Source organism: Gopherus evgoodei, chromosome 2 (genome assembly GCF_007399415.2).
Source record: "Gopherus evgoodei ecotype Sinaloan lineage chromosome 2, rGopEvg1_v1.p, whole genome shotgun sequence".
NCBI lineage: Eukaryota > Metazoa > Chordata > Testudines > Testudinidae > Gopherus > Gopherus evgoodei.
Window position 1 is genome coordinate 192,063,177 of NC_044323.1, and position 19,526 is coordinate 192,082,702.

The 19,526-nt window shown below is 41.4% G+C and overlaps 1 protein-coding gene across 2 annotated transcripts in view; it reads right to left on the reverse strand.

Annotated features, from left to right (window-relative positions):
• Positions 1-18,823, reverse strand: part of GALR1 (galanin receptor 1) — a 141,662-nt gene extending 122,839 nt beyond the window's left edge. Inside the window, exons 1-3 of one of the 2 annotated variants that reach the window (XM_030552606.1) lie at positions 17,507-18,823; positions 10,582-10,647; positions 4,450-4,684 (exon numbers count right to left, since the gene is read on the reverse strand). In XM_030552606.1, coding sequence (XP_030408466.1) covers positions 4,450-4,684; positions 10,582-10,647; positions 17,507-18,205 — 1,000 coding nt within the window. In that variant the 5' untranslated portion in view covers positions 18,206-18,823. Of the gene's footprint in view, positions 1-2,598; positions 4,685-10,581; positions 10,648-17,506 lie in introns of those variants that run through there. The other variant, XM_030552605.1, reaches the window with a different exon arrangement.
• Positions 18,824-19,526: the final 703 nt, after the last annotated feature.

A 19,526-nucleotide genomic window follows, 5' to 3' on the forward strand; every position in this document is an offset into this window, starting at 1 on the left:
GCACTCAAAAGTCAGGAAATAGCAATATTAAGGGTGATTCCCACACCAGGTTGACCCTGTCCTCTTTTGCATATGCATTTCAATGCAGTTGCTGTTTACCTTATCACATTATTTCTCAAATAATCCATTATAATTTTCCATTTTTTCTCCTCCTTGAGATAAACAGATACAGCACTTTCTCATATTTCTTTCTTGAATATTTATACTACTTTCACTGTCAATGGGTCAGTATGTTTGTATTGACTTAGACTTTTAATTGACAAATTGTTAAAATACATACTTAAAAGTCTATCAGCAGCCATGTATTATCCATTTTCTTAACCAGGACTGCATTCCTCAGGTGCAATTCAGGAGATGAGGCAATTGCCTATGAAGCTAACGTAGCTGAAACTGTAGGTGGCATTGATATGCCAGCAAGATTTTATTATAATATAGTGCAGTTGCATTTATTGTGTAGTATGATTTTATAAGATTAGTTTACTTTCTGATTTCCAGATAAACAATTTATGGTTTGGCATATACATAGTAGTGCACAGTTTTACAAGATGCTACAGATGTGTACCTCACATGTAGAACAATTTATGATGCATTGTATTACTTTAAAGAGTATGTGATCATGTAAATAAATCCTAGTTTAATAATGCATACACACAAATTTGCAGAGCTAAAGTTGAATGAAAAACCTTAAAAAAAATCCAAGTTCTCTTAGTGCAATGTTTTCTAATGAAATTTCAGATTATTTTTTTAAAAGAAAAAGAGAAAAAAGAAATTCCATAATGTGAAAATATTTGGCTAGTAACTATCAGCAGCCTTCCTTCCATGTGACATCTGGAAGAGTGAGCCTCTTTCTAGAGGACTTTGGAATTTTGCAGGAGGGAGCCACGCTGACGTGAGGAGGAGAAGGTGCACAGCTTTTACCTCGCTATATGCCATTTTGCCTCAACCACTTTCTCACTGACAAAATATAGGCCCACGAAGTGGACTTCTCTCCTTCCATCCACTCCATAGAGACAAATATGGAAATCATGATCTTGTCCTTATTCTATTTTAAAGCTGACTTGGCTAATTCCTAGTATTAAAACAATTTATCACATTAAAATTATGTTTTGAATATTTTAAATGTGCACTTTAATTCTAAACTTTTTTTTAGAGATAGTCAGGGTGAAACAGCCTAAACAGGAACCGTTTGTTGACAAAATACACATGACTCACATGAGTAAGTACTACTCATCTAAAGTAAGATTGGCAGAATCTAGCCCAATCCAATGCCCACTGAAGTCCGTGGGTGTCCTTCTTTTGACTTCAGTGGGTATTTAAATTCAGGTCTCTGGTTGTGCATGTGCAACTCCCCAAGACCTGCAGCCAAACAATATCTGTAGGGTACAACTTCCCAAAATACAAGCACACATTAATACTGCTTTTAAAGCATTAATGTCTATTCATCCCAGATGAAAGCACTTAGGGCTTCAATTTGGCCTAGGCTTGCCAGGCATCTGGTTTATGACTAGAACACCCGGTTGAAAAGTGACCCTGGTGGCTCCAGTCAGCACTGCTGACCAGGCTATTAAAAATCAGGTCGGCAGCGCAGCAGGGGCCCAGGACTAAGGCAGACTCCTCACTTTCCCTTGCTCTGCGAGGCTGCCAGAAAGGGATGTTAGGTCCCTGCAGCCCTAGACACATGGGCGGCCAGGGAGGTGGCATGTGCTGCCCCTGACCCACGGGCCAGCTTCACAGCTCCCATTGGCTGGGAATCGTGACCAATGGGAGCTGTGGGCTGGTGCCTGTGGGCATGAGGGTAGAGCATGGAGCCTCCCTGGCTGACCATGTGTCTAGGAACTGGGAGCTGCAGTAAGTGGCACCAGGACCCACACCCTGAACCCTCTCCCACGCCCCAGCCCAGAGTCCCTTCCCCTACCCAAAGTCCCTCCTGGAGCCCTCACTCCCCTTTGCCCCAACCCTCTGCCCCCTCCCAGAGCACTCTTTCAGAGCCACTACTCAGAATAACTTTATATCTTCATAGAAATGCTGCAAGATCTCTCCATTCTATTCTCTATGGGTTCTTATACCACCCCTCTTCACCATAGTATGTAAGCCCCTTCCAGTAGTACATGACTAATACCTATCACATGATGTTTGTTCCCTCTCTCATACTCTCCCCAAAGACAGAATTATGTTTGCAGTGGAGTCTTGTGGTAGGTTTTAAAAACATATATATTTCATTTATGTATATATGTTGCTGTGTATACCATGTTAGAGAAGGCAGGTCAATGATGTATGCCATGTAGTAGGTGGTGAGATTTCTGGTTGCCCCTAGTTCCTGTGGAAATTCAGTCCACAGTCTTAGACTAACCCCTGAAAGAGCTGTGTCCCAAACTACATTTAGCATTTTCTATTTTAATAACATAGGAACAGCCATATTGGGTCAGACCAAAGGTCGATCTAGCCCAGTATCCTGTCTTCTGACGGCCAGTACCAGGTGCCCTAGAGCAAATAAACAGAACAGGAATCATCAAGTGATCCATCCTTGTCGCCCATTCCCAGCCTCTGGCAAACAGAGGCTAGGGATACCATCCCTGCCCATCCTGGCTAATAGCCATGGATGGACCTATCCTCTATGAATTTACCTAGTCCTTTTTAAACCTGCTACCTATTAATTAATTTGACTCTGATAATGTACTTTGCATGTGGTAAAATAGCTCTATGCCATTTCATGCGTACTCAGAGATATGTTACAGAGTAAGCCATTCACATACAGGAGGAAAAAGTGAACAAACAAACAATAGTTCTATATATGCAGTACTATTTTCTGAGATGTTTTCTCTACTGTGTCTAAGTGCATGAATTGGTGTGTAAATGCAGACATTTTTGTGTGAATTAAGCCATAGTAAATTTCTCTCTAGCTTGGAATTTCACTGACTTTGTCACAACCATCTTCTACTAAGCACAAAAAGATACACATGCCCTGTTGTAAACATTAAGTCTCAGGAGGAAGAGGAATGTGGTACAGCATTAACTGGAGAAAAATGTAAAATCTCATGCACGTAATATGGATCCAACCCAACTCCTACTAACGTCAATGGAAATACTCTCATTGACTTCAGCGGGGGCTGAATCAAATTTAAACTTAGAAGGTCAGAATATCAGCTGGTATATATTGATGTAGCTGTATTAAAGACAATGGAGGTACACCTCTTTTCACTAGCTGAGAATCTGGAACAAAGTCAGTGGAACTACCCATGTTAGTAAAATGTCTGCAGGATTGGACCACTTACTTTGTTTTAAAAATACTAACTGTATTTTTTCCAACTTAAAACTATTAAGCTGTCTGATATTAAGACTCTAATAGTACTGTTGGAATGATAATGTCAACAATTTCAACCCCCATTTAAAGCTTCCTTCAAAAAATAGCAGTGTGTGTGTGTACGTATGAACATATCCATAACTTAATGTTTAAGCTGAAATATATTTAGGTATATATCAATAACTAGAAATGGCATGTATATATATATATACATACATACATACACACACACACACACACACAGAGACCTGAAACAAACCCTTCCCAATTTGACTACATCAACCTATGTTATGCCACAGTTATGTGAGTGCCTTAAGCAAAATTTTAAAGGCGTAACCATTGTTTTGTATATGCAGCCAGCCTAGCCAGACAGAGTACAACCTCAGTACCTCAATAACATGGTGTAAATTATATAGTTAGTTTAGCATTTCTTCTCTAAGTAATTACTTCAGTACATGGAAATTATTTCTGCTCAATATTTGCTTAAAAACAAACGAACAAAACCATTGTCAGAACCAACCTGAAGAGATGACTGAAGTTTAAATTATCTTTGAAATCTAACCATTTCTCTTGAAATCATAGTACTGCACCATTAATTACCTTTCTTTGAGGTGAGAGATTATTCTATAAATTGGGGGTGGGGGGGAGAAATTAAGTTTGACCTTATAGAACTGGATTAGGAATAGTACAATTGCATTCTATGTTAACATATTTGTGTTATAGGCGCAAATGGAATATGCTGTATGTCAATATTTATAATTAGCAAGTTATTAGCTTTCCTACTAAATTAATAAGAGGGCTAGTACTGACATACCATTACCCACTTTTTCTGGAACATCTTTCAAAGGACAGATCTTCATTTGAACCATGCTAGACAAAGATGTCGAATATTAAGAATGGCCACAGTTATCTGGTAAATGTAAGGAAACTGAATTTTTTAATTCTAACAATTATCAAGCTGAAGCTGAAGCTGCAGCTCTTTTTAGGAGCTCACTGTGCTTTTTCTAGAGTCTAGTCCACACATATGAAAACCCAACATGACGGGATTTTTTTTTTAATTGTTGCTCACACATGAGTACAATTGGTAGACGGTGCTGTATCTATCCGACTTTTACTTTCTTTAACATCATTCAGAGGCGATTCATTACCTATCTGGCATTTGAAGACTTGTTTGTAGGCCTTCCTAAAATTTTCAGAGAGGAATGCGTATATAATAGGATTTACAGAAGAATTGCTGTAAGCCAGGCAGTGCGCTGTTACTCTGAAGAGAAATGAAGCTTGAGTCAGTGGGAAAACTCCAAATTCAGCCCAGAGGTGGATCACATGATGTGGCAGCCAAGATATGCCAAAAACCACCACCACCACCAGCACAGTCTGGGCTGTCTAAGGCAGGAAAAGAGAAACATGGATGATTTATTAACACTTGAGCAAACAGTTTCAACAACGTACTTCAAAACCATTAGGGAAAAACACACTTCTAAGTATTTGCAAACTATTTCAGTTTATCAGCCATATGTATTTTATTTCATATCATTGGATTAGGTCAAGAAGAACATAGGTCCTCAAACTTCACTTGATAAACATGAGGTTTCCATTGCACGGACTGTGTGAATTCAAATGGCAGGAAGCCATATGTAAAGATTAAGGCTCTGATTAACTACTTTTTTAGTTCAATTTTATGTCAGTGGAACTCCATGGAGTTGCAATGGAGTTCCACTGACACAAAACAGGTGTAATGCAGTGGTGATGCAAGCCCTTGGGAAATGCCATCACTTTAAATCTAATAGGCTATGTTTTCTGTGAAAGATTTAGGGCCAGATTTTCAAAAGACCTCCACCTAAATTCAGTTGCCACATTTTCAGAAGTGCTCAGCATCCAACTGGCCACTTAATTTAAGTGCCTAAATGAGGAGGAGAGGTCTTTTGCAAATCTGTCCATCGGGGTGGCTCTAGCCATTTTGCCGCCCCAAGCATGGCAGCACTCCGCGGGGGCGCTCTGCCAGTCGCGGGTCCCGCAGCTCCGGTGGACCTCCCGCAGGCTTGCCTGCGGATGCTCCACCAAAGCCGCGGGACCAGCAGACCCTCCACAGGCACACCTGCGGGAGGTCCACTGGAGCCACCTGCCACCCTCCCGATGACCAGCAAAGCGCCCCCCGTGGCATGCCACCCCAAGCATGCGCTTGGCGTGCTGGGGCCTGGAGCCGCCCCTGCTGTCCATTAGCCATACAAATCCCATTAATGTTGGTGGAAATCATGGGAGTACACCCTGGTGCCAAACAATAAAAAATGACCACAATATATGTATTAAACCTGAATTGGAAGGAGGGGGCTAATATATGCTTTTCATAACCTGGAAACCCAAGCTCACCAACAAAAACAGCATATTAGACAAAACTAACAAATTGAGCAGAACAGACTAGACCCACTGCTGCTACCTGATTTCATTGTCCTTGTTTTCATAAAGAGATGCTATCCATCTCCAATGATAGACTCTGTCAATGGGGAGTACTAGGATATAAATAGAGAAATGTTAGGCTTCTAGGACAATGGAATGCAACCATGTCTTCGAAAAATCATTGTCAGGGCTTTCTTTAAGTTTCAGTTACTTCCTTAGGAAAATACTTATTGTTTTGCAATTGTTCAATAAATTAACACCTATTACGTTTCCAGCTATTACTTCTTTCAATTAGTTCATCGCTGAGAGATGTAAGCTCCATCTTAACTACCAAATGTGTCATTCACTGTTATTACATAAATAGGGTCGTCACTTTTACAACATGATTTGATCTTGCCTGTGCAGTCAAACCATGTTACAGAGCTATCTTATATCCCTGGGCATAGAGCCTAGTCCCATCTACTCAAGCAACACTAAACTATGTTATAACACAGAAACATGAAACGGTACACATAAGTGTACATGAGGCCTAGACATTTTGCTAGGTTCTTGAATTTGGGTTCTATTTACCTGTAATGACTGGGGCAGCCACTTACTCTGAACAATAGATTTTTAGCTCAGGCTGGTAAGAAATCAATCTCATCTCCTTAAGAGAAGGTTGGACTGCTCATGAAAATCATTCCCATTTCAGTGACAATGGATAAAAATTTTCTGCATCGGAGATTGTGCTAATTAGTTCTCACTCAAGAGAAACATTAGCATTAGATTTAATTCGTTTTAGCTGCAAACAGCATTTGGCTGATACAGAAAATGTATCCAGCTCTGCCTCTAAGTAGCTTCCCTGAGCAGCAGTAGAACTTCAATGCCATTCAGTCATCTTCACTCTTAACCTCACTAACACAATCATTCACACCTACATTCTTATTTCAATGGGCCCAATCCATCAAATAATATCCATTGCCTTTGGAGATACAAAAGCTCCAGGAAACCATTCACTAGATTCCACATCAGGGTCACCTAATCAACAGAGCAGATGTTCTGCAAAAGATGAACCTTCCCATTCAAAAGGAAAACTCTTTCACATCCACAAGTGATGATGGAGTAGCTGGGGGAAATCAGAAGAAACATAAGATCTTCAATGATCTGAAACTCAAAAAAGAGTCCTATAAAAAGTGGAAACAGGGTCAAATTATGAAGGACAACTATTAAAAAAAAACACAACCATGTAGGGACAAACTGAGAAAATGAGATTAACTTACTAGAGACATGAAGGGTAACAAGAAAACATTCTACAAATACCTTAGAAGCAAAAGGAAGACCAAGGACAGGGAAGGCCCATTACCCAATGAGGGGGGAAAGACAACAACAGAAAATGTGGAAATGGCAAAAGTAGTAAATGCCTTTTTTTGTTTTAGTTTTCACCAAAAAGGTTAGTAGCAATCAGACATCTGACATAGTGAATGCCTTTGAAAATGAGGTAGATTCTGATGCTAAAATAGGGAAAAACAAGTTAAAATTTACTTATGCAAGTTAGATGTCTTCAAGTTGGCAACTCCTGATGAAATACATCCTAGAATACTCAAGGAGCTGACGTAGGAGATATCTGAGTCATTGGCGATTATCTTTGAAAACTCAAGGAAGACAGGAGAGATTCTAGAGGACTTCAAGAGGGAAAATATAATGCCAATCTATAAAAAAGAGGAATAAGGACATCCTAGGGAATTACAGACCAGTAATATAATACAGCAAATTATCAAGAAATCAGTCTGTAAACACCTAGAAAATAATAAAGTGTTAAGTAACAACCAACATGAATTTGTCAAGGCCAAATCACATATAACCAACCTAATCACTTTCTTTGATAGGGTAACAAGCCTTGTGGATAGGGAGAAGCAGTTGATGTGGTATATCTTGTCTTTAGTAAGGCTTTTGATAATGTCTCATATGACACTTCATACACCAACTAGGGAAATACAGCCTAGAAGGAGCTACTATAAAGTAGTAAAGATTCCTGTGGCACCTTATAGACTAACAGACGTTTTGGAGCATGAGCTTTCGTGGGTGAATACCCACTTCATCAGATGCATCTGGTAAACGTAAACGTAATCTGTAAACGTCTGTTAGTCTATAAGGTGCCACAGGATTCTTTGCTGCTTTTACAGATCCAGACTAACATGGCTACCTCTCTGATACTACTATAAAGTGGGTGCATAATTGGTTCCCAGAGGGTAGTTATAAATGAGTCACAGCCAACGTGGAAGGGACTATCTAGTGCAGTCCTGCAGGGATAGGTCCTGGGTCCAGTTCCGTTCAATATCTTCTCAAATGGATTTAGAGATGGCATAGAGAGTACACTTATAAAGTTTTCAGATTATACCAAGATGGAAGGGATTGCAAATACTTTAGAGAATAGGATTAAAATTCAAAGTGATCAAGACAAACTGGAAAACTGGTCTCAAGTAAACAGAATGACATTTAATAAGGACAGATGTGAAGTACTCCATTTAGGAAGGAACAATCAATTGCACACATACAAAATGGGAAATGACTGCCTAGAAAGGAGTACTGTGGAAAGGGATCTGGGGTTTACAGTGGATCACAAGGTACATATGAGTCAATAGTGTAACACTGCTGCAAAAAAAGCAAACCCCAGTAGGAGTGTTGTAAGCAAAACACGAGAAGTAATTTTTCCACTCTACTTCACACTGATAAGACCTCAACTGGAGTACTGTATCCAATTCGGGACACCAGACTTCAGGAAAGATGTGGACAAACCAGAGAAAGTCCAGAAGAAAGCAAACAAAATGATTAAAGGTCTAAAAAAATTTGACCTATGAAGGAAGATTGAAAAAAATTGGGTTTGTTAGTCTGGAGAAGAGAAGATTGATGGGGAACATAACAAGTCTTCCTAAAAGGTTATTACAAAGAGGATGGTGAAAAATGGTTCACCTTAACCTCTGAGTAAAGGACAAGAAGCAATGGGCTTAAATTGTAGTAAGGAATGTTTAGATGAACATTAGGAAAACTTCCTGTCAGGATAGTTAAGCACTGGAACAAAGTGTTTAGGAAGGTGGTAGAATCTCCATCACTGGAGGTTTTTAAGAACAGATTATGGTCTAGTTCTGTGGTTTTCAACCTTTTTTTCATTTGTGGATTCCTAAAAAATGATTAATGGTAGACCCCTTTTGAAACCTTAGACATAGTCTACTGACCTCCCCAGAGGTCTGTAGCCCACATGTTGAAAACTACCGTTCTACGGTAATGACCACCTTTCACAGATCCCTTAGACCTAGTGTGCAGACTCCCAGGGGTCCACAGACCACAAGCTGAAAACCAGTAGTCTAGTTATTGCTTAGTCCTGCCTTGAGTGCAGGGAATTGGACTAGATGACCTCCTGAGGTTCCTTCCAGTTCTACACTTCTATGATTCTATTTAGTGATCTTCCAACCAGTCATACTCCACAGCACTCTATCCTAGACTTGTCGTACCCCTGCACACACTCTCCCATTTTGCCCTAAATCAGTTCCTTCAAGCCTCAAACCAGATCCATCTCTTGTGTAACTACACTGGCTACAGTGGGATTATGTTACAGATAAATTTAGCAACTAGTGTGAAATAACCCATGTGTTTGATTCTATAGTAGGTAGTGAACAGGATTCAGGCAACCTATAGTCTCTGGGTCAGATCCTCAACTGGTGTAAATTGTTGTAGAGCAGGGATTCTCATAGTTCATTGCACCATGACCCCCCTGACAACAAAAAGTACTGCACAACCCCAAGAGGGGGGCAAAGTCTGAGCCCGCCCAAGCACTGCTGCCTGGGTGGAGGGGCCAAAGCCCATGGGCTTCAGCGCTAGGAAGGGGACCTGTAACCTGAGCCCCGCTACCCAGGGCTCAAGCTCTCGGGCCTTGGTTTCAGCCCCAGGCGGTGAGGCTGGGGCTTTGGCCCTGGGTTCCAGCAAGTCTAAGCCAGCCCTGGTGAGCCCTTTAAAATTGGATTGTGACCCACTTTGGGGTCCCAACCCACACTTTGAGAACCACTGTCATAGAGTATGTCACTGTATCTGACAATTTTCACAGCTGAGGATCAGTCCCTCTGTTTAAAAAATAAAACGTTTGTGAAGGGGACCAGACACCAAGAGGACACCTCTCCCAAGTCTGTTTCTAGGGGCAGTAGTAGAGGATAGGAAGGGCAAGACAGAGCAAACAAATTTTTGCAAAATTTTGAAATATTTGCAAATAATGAGCCAGGTCCTCAGCTGGTGCAAATCAGTAAAACTCTGCTGATATCAATAAAAGTGTGCTGCATTACCAGATAAATTCACTATAATTCAGACCCTTTTATACAGTCCTAAAGAACAATATTAGCTTTGTGATTTAAAAATCTTTTCCAAATCCTATTTGCAGTCTTAGTAGTGGGTGTTTAATTTAAGCCCTGAACAGCAAAGAATAAGAACAGTTTTCATGGATGGCAAAGTTTTAAAAGAGGATCAGGAAGTACAATAAACCTTATTTAGAAGTTTTATCTTAAAAACCAGAAATTCTTTGTATTACATCAAAAATTACATTATCAGAAAAAATTCACAAGAAAGGGAAAACAAACAGGAGAACTGAAAAGTACTTTTATACTAGAAATACGTCTGAGTCACAGGGATTGGCTCAGGTTTTCACATCCTCAAAAGTTCAAGGGATAAAGATCTAGAATAGTGGCTTAGCCCATTGTAGATACTAGGGGCCAAATGAAAAATTCAAATCTGGTTTGAGGTTTGGATTTTAAACCCTCAATGTTCAGGTGTATTTAGATTCAAGTCCATCTCTATGTTACACCTTTGGTAACAATCAACATTACATTGAGAAGTTAGCATGCTTGATAAGGAAAGCAATCTACCTTCTTCTTGGATGCTTCTGACTTCTTTGACATGTTTCTCAGCTTTTTATGCAGATGATTAAGGACCTGAAAAAGATAAATGCAAGGAGCAAATTAAATTGCTTTTAAAATTAAAGGACATATTTTTCAAAAATTATGCTGTCCAATATTGCTTGCAAATGTTGATGTATCCAGTCGACATATTTCAAAAGTGTATGCTCTAATATCTAATCTGCACCTCTGGGAATCAACAAATATGAAGCACATAAGTTATTTAATTCTAATATAAAAAACAGATGCATCACATAAGAAATTTGCATGGCAGTGAACCCAATCTGCCAGTAAACAAACCTGTTCTACAGTAATTTGTAACAGGCAATCATTTTGCTTCCATAAGAATGTCTATGTTTGTGAATTTAGGATGACCTTCTCTGCACATAAAATAAAAAAAAATGTATATTTTAAACCATAGCTTTCTTTAGTCTTCTGCATAATTTGCATTCATCAGCTGGATATTTGGTTAATATAATCACCCCTTGGAGCTGTCTGATTTTGAAGAAGGAACCTAAAAATGTTTTAATTAATTATTTTATACAAAAACATGTCACAAGTGAAATATGACCTTTATGCAAGACTTGCCATGTAACTATAGTAGGTCAGTTTTTTATTCTGGCAACAGAATTGATTTGTCATTGAAGAGCAGCTTCGAAATTGTAACAGGTTCTTGATAGTCTGCGCACAAGATTTTTGAGTAGTGTAGCAGGAACACATTATGGCTGCAACCATCATTCACTCTGAAATTAAGAGTATTTGTAGGTGGGGATCTGAAGAAAAATAAATTGCCATGCAAATGTTTATGGAGAAGTAGACTGTATAATACAAAAAAAGAAACATTCAATAAAATGGAAAGGTGGCAAATTCAAATACGCAATTAGACTATGGAATTTATTGCCACCGAATGTCATGAAGACCAAGAATTTAGCAAAATCAAAAGGAGGGATTGGGCATTTATATTGATAACAAGACTATCCCAAGTCATAACATTACATACTTTTACAGAGTTTTAGAAGGGATAGAAAACCACATGCTTCAGGGTTTATAAACCAATCTCAATTTAGAGGTTAGAAAAAGACTCCCCTGGGGACAGATTATCCTATATCTACCTATCATGGTGTCTTTTGCCCCTTACTCTGTACCACCTGGTTCTGGTCACTTTCAGAGACAGGCTATTAGATAAGATGGATCACAGATCTGATCCACTATTAATCATACATTCTGAAAAATGTATCTAATGAGTTAAAAAGAAAAAGGATATAGTTCTGAATGACGATGGTCACTTGTGGGGGAAGAGGAAAGATGTCCCACTTTTAAAAGACTGCCTGAGACCTGAAAAAAATCAGTTGAACACAACTTTTATGTAAATCCAAGGCTAAAAGTATTATAACTGTTAAATAATTTAGAAGTGTATTAGTTCAGCAGTATATACATACCAACAACTCAATCCTGCATTTTTTTTTGTACATCTCAATCTCCATTCTTCTTCTTCTGCATCTTCCTGACACGACAGACTATCAGTAAACAAGCTTGGACCCATGAAGAGGAGAGGGACACATAGACTGGCCTTTACTGAGTGTGGCCTTGGCTGAACCCCCAGACCTCTCCACCTCAATGGTAAGGAGACCAGAGGGCAAGAACAGCCTTTTTCCCCAGACTTCCATGAGAAGAACTTCTGTGTTCTTGTAGAGAACCTGGGGCAATGATCTTGCTTCTCCTGCTTCCCTCCTCCCACCTGGGCAAAGGGAGGGAAAAGAAAATCCTGGCTGCTTCTGCCAGAGTAATATACAGAATAAGCAGTTTCTAGCAAGTTATGAGTAGGAGCTGGATGAGGAGATAAGAGAAGTGAGTGGTATATGTATGGTTGACTGTGGAAGACAGTAAGAGCAAGTGAGAGAGAAGTGAAAACCAATCTTACAGCATACAATAAATATGGGCTTGGTGGGGTCTATTATGCTGTTTTCCAGATGCCAGTCAGGATTTGACCCCAAGTAGTTTTTAAGACCTCTATTTCTGCATTTGTACCTGCTGGTACCGCTGCAGGACTTTTAGGGGAAAAACATGTAACATGAAGAATGCAGCCAAGTGAATCTGGTACCAAGATTTAATACTCCATCTCAGAAAGCTAGCTGAAGTGAAGGGTCACTTTTTATTTTTTTAAGCAGACTGGAGAAGATAGCTGACTCACACAACTAAATCCCCACTCACTTAGCTGAAAATGTACTCAATACTCTTTTCTAACAAGAATGTATATGTCAAAAGACTTCAAATCTGGAAAAACAATTCCTGATGTTAAACTTTTAAAGCTCCCAGCTTTCATGTACCTGTTTTTTCAGATCATATTTTGCTCTCAGGAAAGAAGAAAGGGGAATAAATTCTCCTGATTAACCCATGGTTTTGCAGGTCTTTTATGACCATGGCGGTAGAAGAGTCTTAAAGCCATCACTGACTATTTTACCAAAAAAAAAGTGCATAATACAAATTGCTGGAATGTAACCCATGTATGTGTCTCCTTTATGCTGGAACAGGCTCTTTCCTTTCTCTCTCTCTTCCCCCTTCTCCTCCTGAAATTATATTGGAGGAGAGAGCGAGAAAACATAGTTTAAGCAACCCTGCTGCTTTTGGCATATATTTTTCCATCAAACAACATACAAGCATAAACACTGCACAGTTTTAAAACATATTTGATTTCTTGCTACTTACAGCCATTTCATTGGTTACACTTTCATTAGTAGCAGCTCCTGGAAAGATCCATTTAAAATAATGCTCCTGAGCAGATTACACAAGGTATTTGTCTAATAATAATGACCTGTATGTTGATATATGTAAACATTGCATTCTGAACCACGATTTGTCATATAAATCTTATTTACATTAAAATATCATTGTCAGCAGGGCCACAGTTATGATAATGGGATCAACTCCAATTACTACAGCACAGCCTTTCATTCCATTCTACTTAGTATTGTATCACTACTACTATTATAGATTTTATTTGTTTTTATTTTTATGGGTGGGTCTGGGTTCTACCTCTTCCATTAACATCTTCCTGCTGAAACTTGGGATACAAGATTTCAGTCCACAGCTCAGAATGTTCAGGATATTAGTACATAATGGAGTCAAGTTTCTCTTAGTATTTCTAAAGGCAAAAGTAAAAAATAGAGCAGTTATTAATATTCAAAATGGATAAATGGACAATAATCATTTAGGGTCATATCCTGCCAGATGAGTAGTCCCATCAAAGCCAATGACCAAGATTTTCAAAAGTGACTAATATTGTAGTTACCTCAGTTTCATGTTGGGCACCCAAAAATCATGGTACCCAGAAAGAGGCCTGGTTTTCAGAGGATAGCTTTAAGCTTTTTCAGCTTGGGCACCCAAAAACTGAGTCACCCAAAATCACTAGTCACTTTTGACTTCCCTCGTAAATGGGAACTGAAGATGCTCAGGACCTCCCAAAATGAGCTTTGGCACTTTGCAGGCTTGAGCCATTGGGCCTTAATTGGCACTTTTTAATGTGTAATCTTATAGTAACCTTATAATAGTATGTACAATAAGATGACATGTAAATAATAAAAGAAATATGCAATCTCATGACAAACCACACTTACTGAAGAGCCATTTCAAGCTATCCATCAAATAATATGCACTTAACTTAATACTCACTACTGAACTACTAAATAGTTAATCACTGCTTATACATTTCATCACATGTGAATGCCAGCTCTGGTTTTCTCTGCACTTGCAGGAGGATAGATTTTAGAAATACTCATCATGTTTCAGTATTTTTTCTGTAATTTGTAATGAAGTTGTTGTCTCTCAGCAAGAGCTGTTCTTTTGCTAGTACTTCCCAGTAGGATGTGAATTCTCTGATAATGTAATTTAAGAGAGAGGGAATACAGCTAGCCTACCATTTAAAAACATAAAAAATGAAGGAAATTACAATCTGCATTAAAAACAAGAACTTGCCTTACAACAGTCCTGAAAATGCCATATATTCAAATAGAGAACTGCATTCCCTTTGTCTTAAAACTATATTATGAGAAGACTGAAGCTTCCTTATCTTTATTTCACAGATCCTCAGCTGGCGTAATTCAGTGTAGCTCCATATAACCTCATATAGCTTCATTGATTTCTACCAGCTGAGGATCTGACCTAGTAATATGCTCTATAACTAAATGTTGCCATTGATGTACCTGTTATAGTACACAGTAACTTTCCTTTCACACTGTGTGTATTGGGAAGCCAAGATGTTCTGGTTGTGTTTATTCCAATAGAATTCTATGGTAACTTGCTGAATGGAGCTTCATGACAACTTCTTTGCTGGACATATACTATCGCAGCAATGGCATTGACAAATTTAAGGCTGAAACTCTGTAGTTGATTTATTGCCATTCCAATCTTAACCTACTCCACCCCCTGCTCACCTGGATGTGCCAAAATACCATAGGTGGAGTTTGTCAATGACTTATATGACAGTAGGAGTGAGCCCTTATGTTGCAGACAGATTCCAAGTGCCTCCTGCAAAGGGCTGAGTTTACTCAGTTCTCACTGTCACAAATGAGTGTTGACTTCAGCAGGAGCAGGATTAGGCCTGTCATCTCAGAGCTCTTCAAATCTTAACCAAAACAAGGACAGCTTGGTAGTGAATTAAGAATGAGGTTTCAGCTGCAACTTTGAATTGCCTTGATTTTCTGGCTGTGACAACATTTTAATGTTAATTAAACATACATTTAATTAGTGTAGTTAACCGCTATTTCAGGCTATTTTAACTTGACTGTAAAAGATTTGCTCTGGGCATAAACTTGACATTCAGGAACTCAGATTTGAAGATTTTTTTAAAATCACATTATTTACATTAATATTTATAGTAAATAGTTATTTTTGTAATCAAAATGGAGTGTTTATATTAACTTTAATATTACAGCAAAGTCTGTTAACAAAACAAACCCTTTTAATTTTGTTTTTAAATTGCATAAGTAAAATTTTATAATTTTAAAAAACATTCACACTTGTTTAACTTACAAAACTTCTTTCATGTAAAAAACAAGGGTTTTAGAGGCTGTTACTCAATATTGTGAATGAGGATCTTTTGGCTATAAAATTATTAATTAAAAATAATGTTTAAAAAAGGCATCCTCTGAGCATATCTATTAATACTTTCTCAATATCTGTTAATGTCTTTATTTATTGGTTACTTTCCCCTCAGTCCACACAATAACTCCTATTACAGACGATGAGAAACCCACCCACCACACAGAGAAGAGAGAACTAAACCTTTAAGGGCTGATACTAATTTTAATTTTTTGCCTTTTTGCCAGTTTGACACCTCTGTTATTTTAAATGTTGTTTTTGCCCTGTAATTTTGAATACAATCATATTTCAACGTTTCTAAGAACAAAGTTTTTTTAAAATGCATGTTTTCCCTCTGTCAGTCCTTTTTTCCACATCACAGTTAATGAATTTATACACAAACTATATAAATTATACACTACAACCCCCTCAAAAACATGTTTGCTTTGGAGGAACTGATTCCTCAGCAAGAGAGCAGACTTTACTCACATGAGCAGAACTATTAACTTCAATGCAATTTACTGTAGTGAGTAAGAACTTAGGAAGCGAGTAAAGGTTTGCAAGATCTCAGTTAAAGAATTGTCCAGTCGGACTATATTCAACCTGTTCTAGATTCTGGAGAACAGCAATCTAAATTGGTGCTTCCTTCAAAGTTGCAGAAAACACTGGTACAGAAAATTGATAATTGCCTGAGCGGAGACGAGGGGAGAGTAAGTGTGTCAAAGTTAAGCCCCTTTCATCAGAAACTTGCTTATCATCAAGTGATTGCTTTCTGGCAGTAAAAGGCGTGATCCTAAAGTCAGCGGCAAAGCTCCCATTAACTTCAGCTGACGCAGGATGAGGGTCCCTAACGAGCGGGCAGAGTGCTTGTTGCTCTTAGTGTCTTTTAACTGGACGTTAAGAAATAAGTGGTAGAACAGGCATTCTACAGATCAGAACCCCAGTAATAATGTGGCTGGGTTTTGTTTAAGTGCAGTATGTTTTAAATCGTTGCAATTTGATTTTTTTGTATGTTAACTTTGCACACTGTTGCACTTTGCCCAGTTCGGAGCTCATCACCCAGAACTACGGGAAAACACAGAAAGTGTTTATCGCAGCTGAAAAGGAAATTTTAAAAAGAAGTTTTTTCTAAAAAAAATGAAGCCTACCAGAGAATATGCCCACAACCGCCTATACTGTACCTCCTCCCCCATTTACTGCCGCACCCTCGGACCCACACAGGTGTGACGTTCCCCGAAACACCTTACAACTGGACATTCCTTAGCCTATACATCCACCCGTGTAACTCCATCCACACTCGATTCTATCCTCACTCCCTTTCACTCACCGAAACTTCAACCCCTCCCATGTCCTTACCTCTGTACCCTCTTCCCGTGCACGCACCCCACAACTAACTCTCATACCCTAGCGCCCTGCTACTCCACCCACACACAAACCATGTAGCCCATCCATCTACCCGCACTTTTGCAAATACTAACACACTGTACCCTGCCTTATCCTATAGCTATGTCTCTACCCCTTCCTCTACACACTCATCGTTGTACCTTTACGTCTATAGCTACACCCACCCCTGTAATATACCCCGTACACACATACACACTTGATACCGGCATCCCATCCCTGTAACTACTCCATACACACACCCTATAGCTACACCCTACAGCTAAACCCCACCTCTGTAACTGTACCCCCAAACTCTCACTAGCCCTATACCTACTCCCCTGTAACTACCACCTCTACACCCCTATAGCTATAGCCTTTGTAGCTGCACCCCGTACATCCATCCCCTGCACCCCCGACATCCTCCCCTCGCACCCACCTTGGCGTAGCAGAAGGAGATGAGCAGCAGCGGCAGCAGGTAGCCGAAGACGAAGGTGCAGACCACGTAGACCTTCTTGTGCTGGAGGTTGGGCCACTGCTCCCAGCAGAAGGTCTGGTTGCTGGCGTCCCGGTGGAAGAGGCGCTGGTGGTGCGCGACGGGCGAGGCCATGGCGATGGAGAGCGCCCAGATGAGCCCCACGCCCAGCAGCGCGTTGCGGGAAACCCGCAGGACGGAGGCGCGGCGGGAGTGCACGATGGCCAGGTAGCGGTCCACCGACATGGCGGAGAGGGTGAAGATGCTGACTAGCATGGAGACGGTGAAGAAGTAGTGGATGAACTTGCAGATGACGGCGCCCAGCACCCAGGTGGGCAGCACGTAGACCGTGGCCTGGAAAGGGATGCAGAAGAGCAGGTAGGCCAGGTCGGCGATGCTCAGGTTGAGGATGAAGATATTGGTGGTGCTGCGGGGCTTGCCCGGCTTGCTCCTGGCCAGCACCGTGATCACCAGCGAGTTGCCCAGCACCCCCAAGGCGAAGATCACGCCGAAAATGATCAGGGTGAGGAAGTTCTCGATGCCGATGCCGAAGAGGGGCTTGGGGTCCTGCTCCTCCTCCGAGAGCCCCGAGAGGTTGAATTCCCCCCAGGGGGGCCCTTCGCTCTGGTTCAGGAAGAGGATCGCAATCGTCTCGGGCTCCATGGCTGCTGCGGCTGCCCCCCAGCAACAGCTGGGACGGGCGGAGGAAAACAAACAGCGCCTTGGTCCCGCACCTCGCCCCCAGAGACGCACGGAGGGAGCCCCAAGCGCCCAGCAGAAGAAGGGGGTGGAGAGGAGTTTGCCGCCGCGCTCACAGAGCTGCGAAACTTTCTGGTGCCTGGCGGGTGGGTGGCATCTCGCCTCTGCTGCTCACCGCCTCGTGCGTGGTGGGGGCTCCCGGGCTGCACCCGCCTCAAGGATTTGCGGAGGAAGGTTGACAAGGGAGCTACTGGGGGATCCGCGTGGAAAAATGCGCCCACAGCCGCGCTGCCCAGCTCCGTTTCCTTCCCAGTTCCGCCACGGCTGCGGGGTTTGGGTGCCCCCCAGCGCTGTGCCACCAAAGGGCAGAGCCGGAGAGCGGCGCTGCGCGAGTGTGCGGAGACCTCAGCTCTCCCTGAGAGCGCAGCGCCCTCCCTGCTCCCTCCACCTCCTCTCCAGCCAGCTCCTCCCCGGCTGCCTCCCGCGCGCTCTTCAGCCACCTGGCTCCGGCCGGGTTCTTCCAGCGCGCTGCCTCTTCCGAAAGGGAACTTGCCGCCCGGCCGGGCTGCACCTGCACACAGCCCCCAGCTAGCCACAGCAGCCTGGCTAAATGCGCAGGCAATACGCTGCCTATCAGCAACCCCTGTGCCAATCCAGAGCCAGGAGAACTCACCCTCCTCCACCCTCACACCTCCCCTCAGACCTCCCCCGCTTCCTGTTCCAGCCCATGCACTGCTGAGCCCCAGCCTCCAGGGCTCATCTTTTCCTATCAAAGGCAAGCAGGGTTAATGCTGCATCGCACGCAGCTCGCGTCCCTTCCCGGCTTTGGAAGGCTGGTTGGGGACTTACCTTTCGCTGGATTGTGTGTGTGTGTTTTACTGGAACCACAACTAACTTCTCCAGAAGGCCAGCTCCTGCTGCCACACGCAGGGGACTGTAGTCAATAAATAGACAGCACTGTACATCCAGACAGTGGTTCACAAAAACACGCCATGATCCCTGCCCTGGTTTAGGTTTTGCCCTTAGCCGACGCACAATTTCAAAAGTTAAACAGGTGTATGAAGATATGTGACTGGTGCTGCCTGAGGCCCCCGACTTCTGAGATGCAACAGCGTCCTTCTTTCCTGGAGGATGCTCAGCCCCTCACGAGGATTGGTTTCATCAAGCCCAATCTTGTAATCCTTATTATGGACCTTCTTCAGGAAAGCATCAAAATTTAAATCCATACTTGTTCATGACAGCAAAGAAGCACATGCTCTCAAGTCTTGCCTGGAAGATAGATACC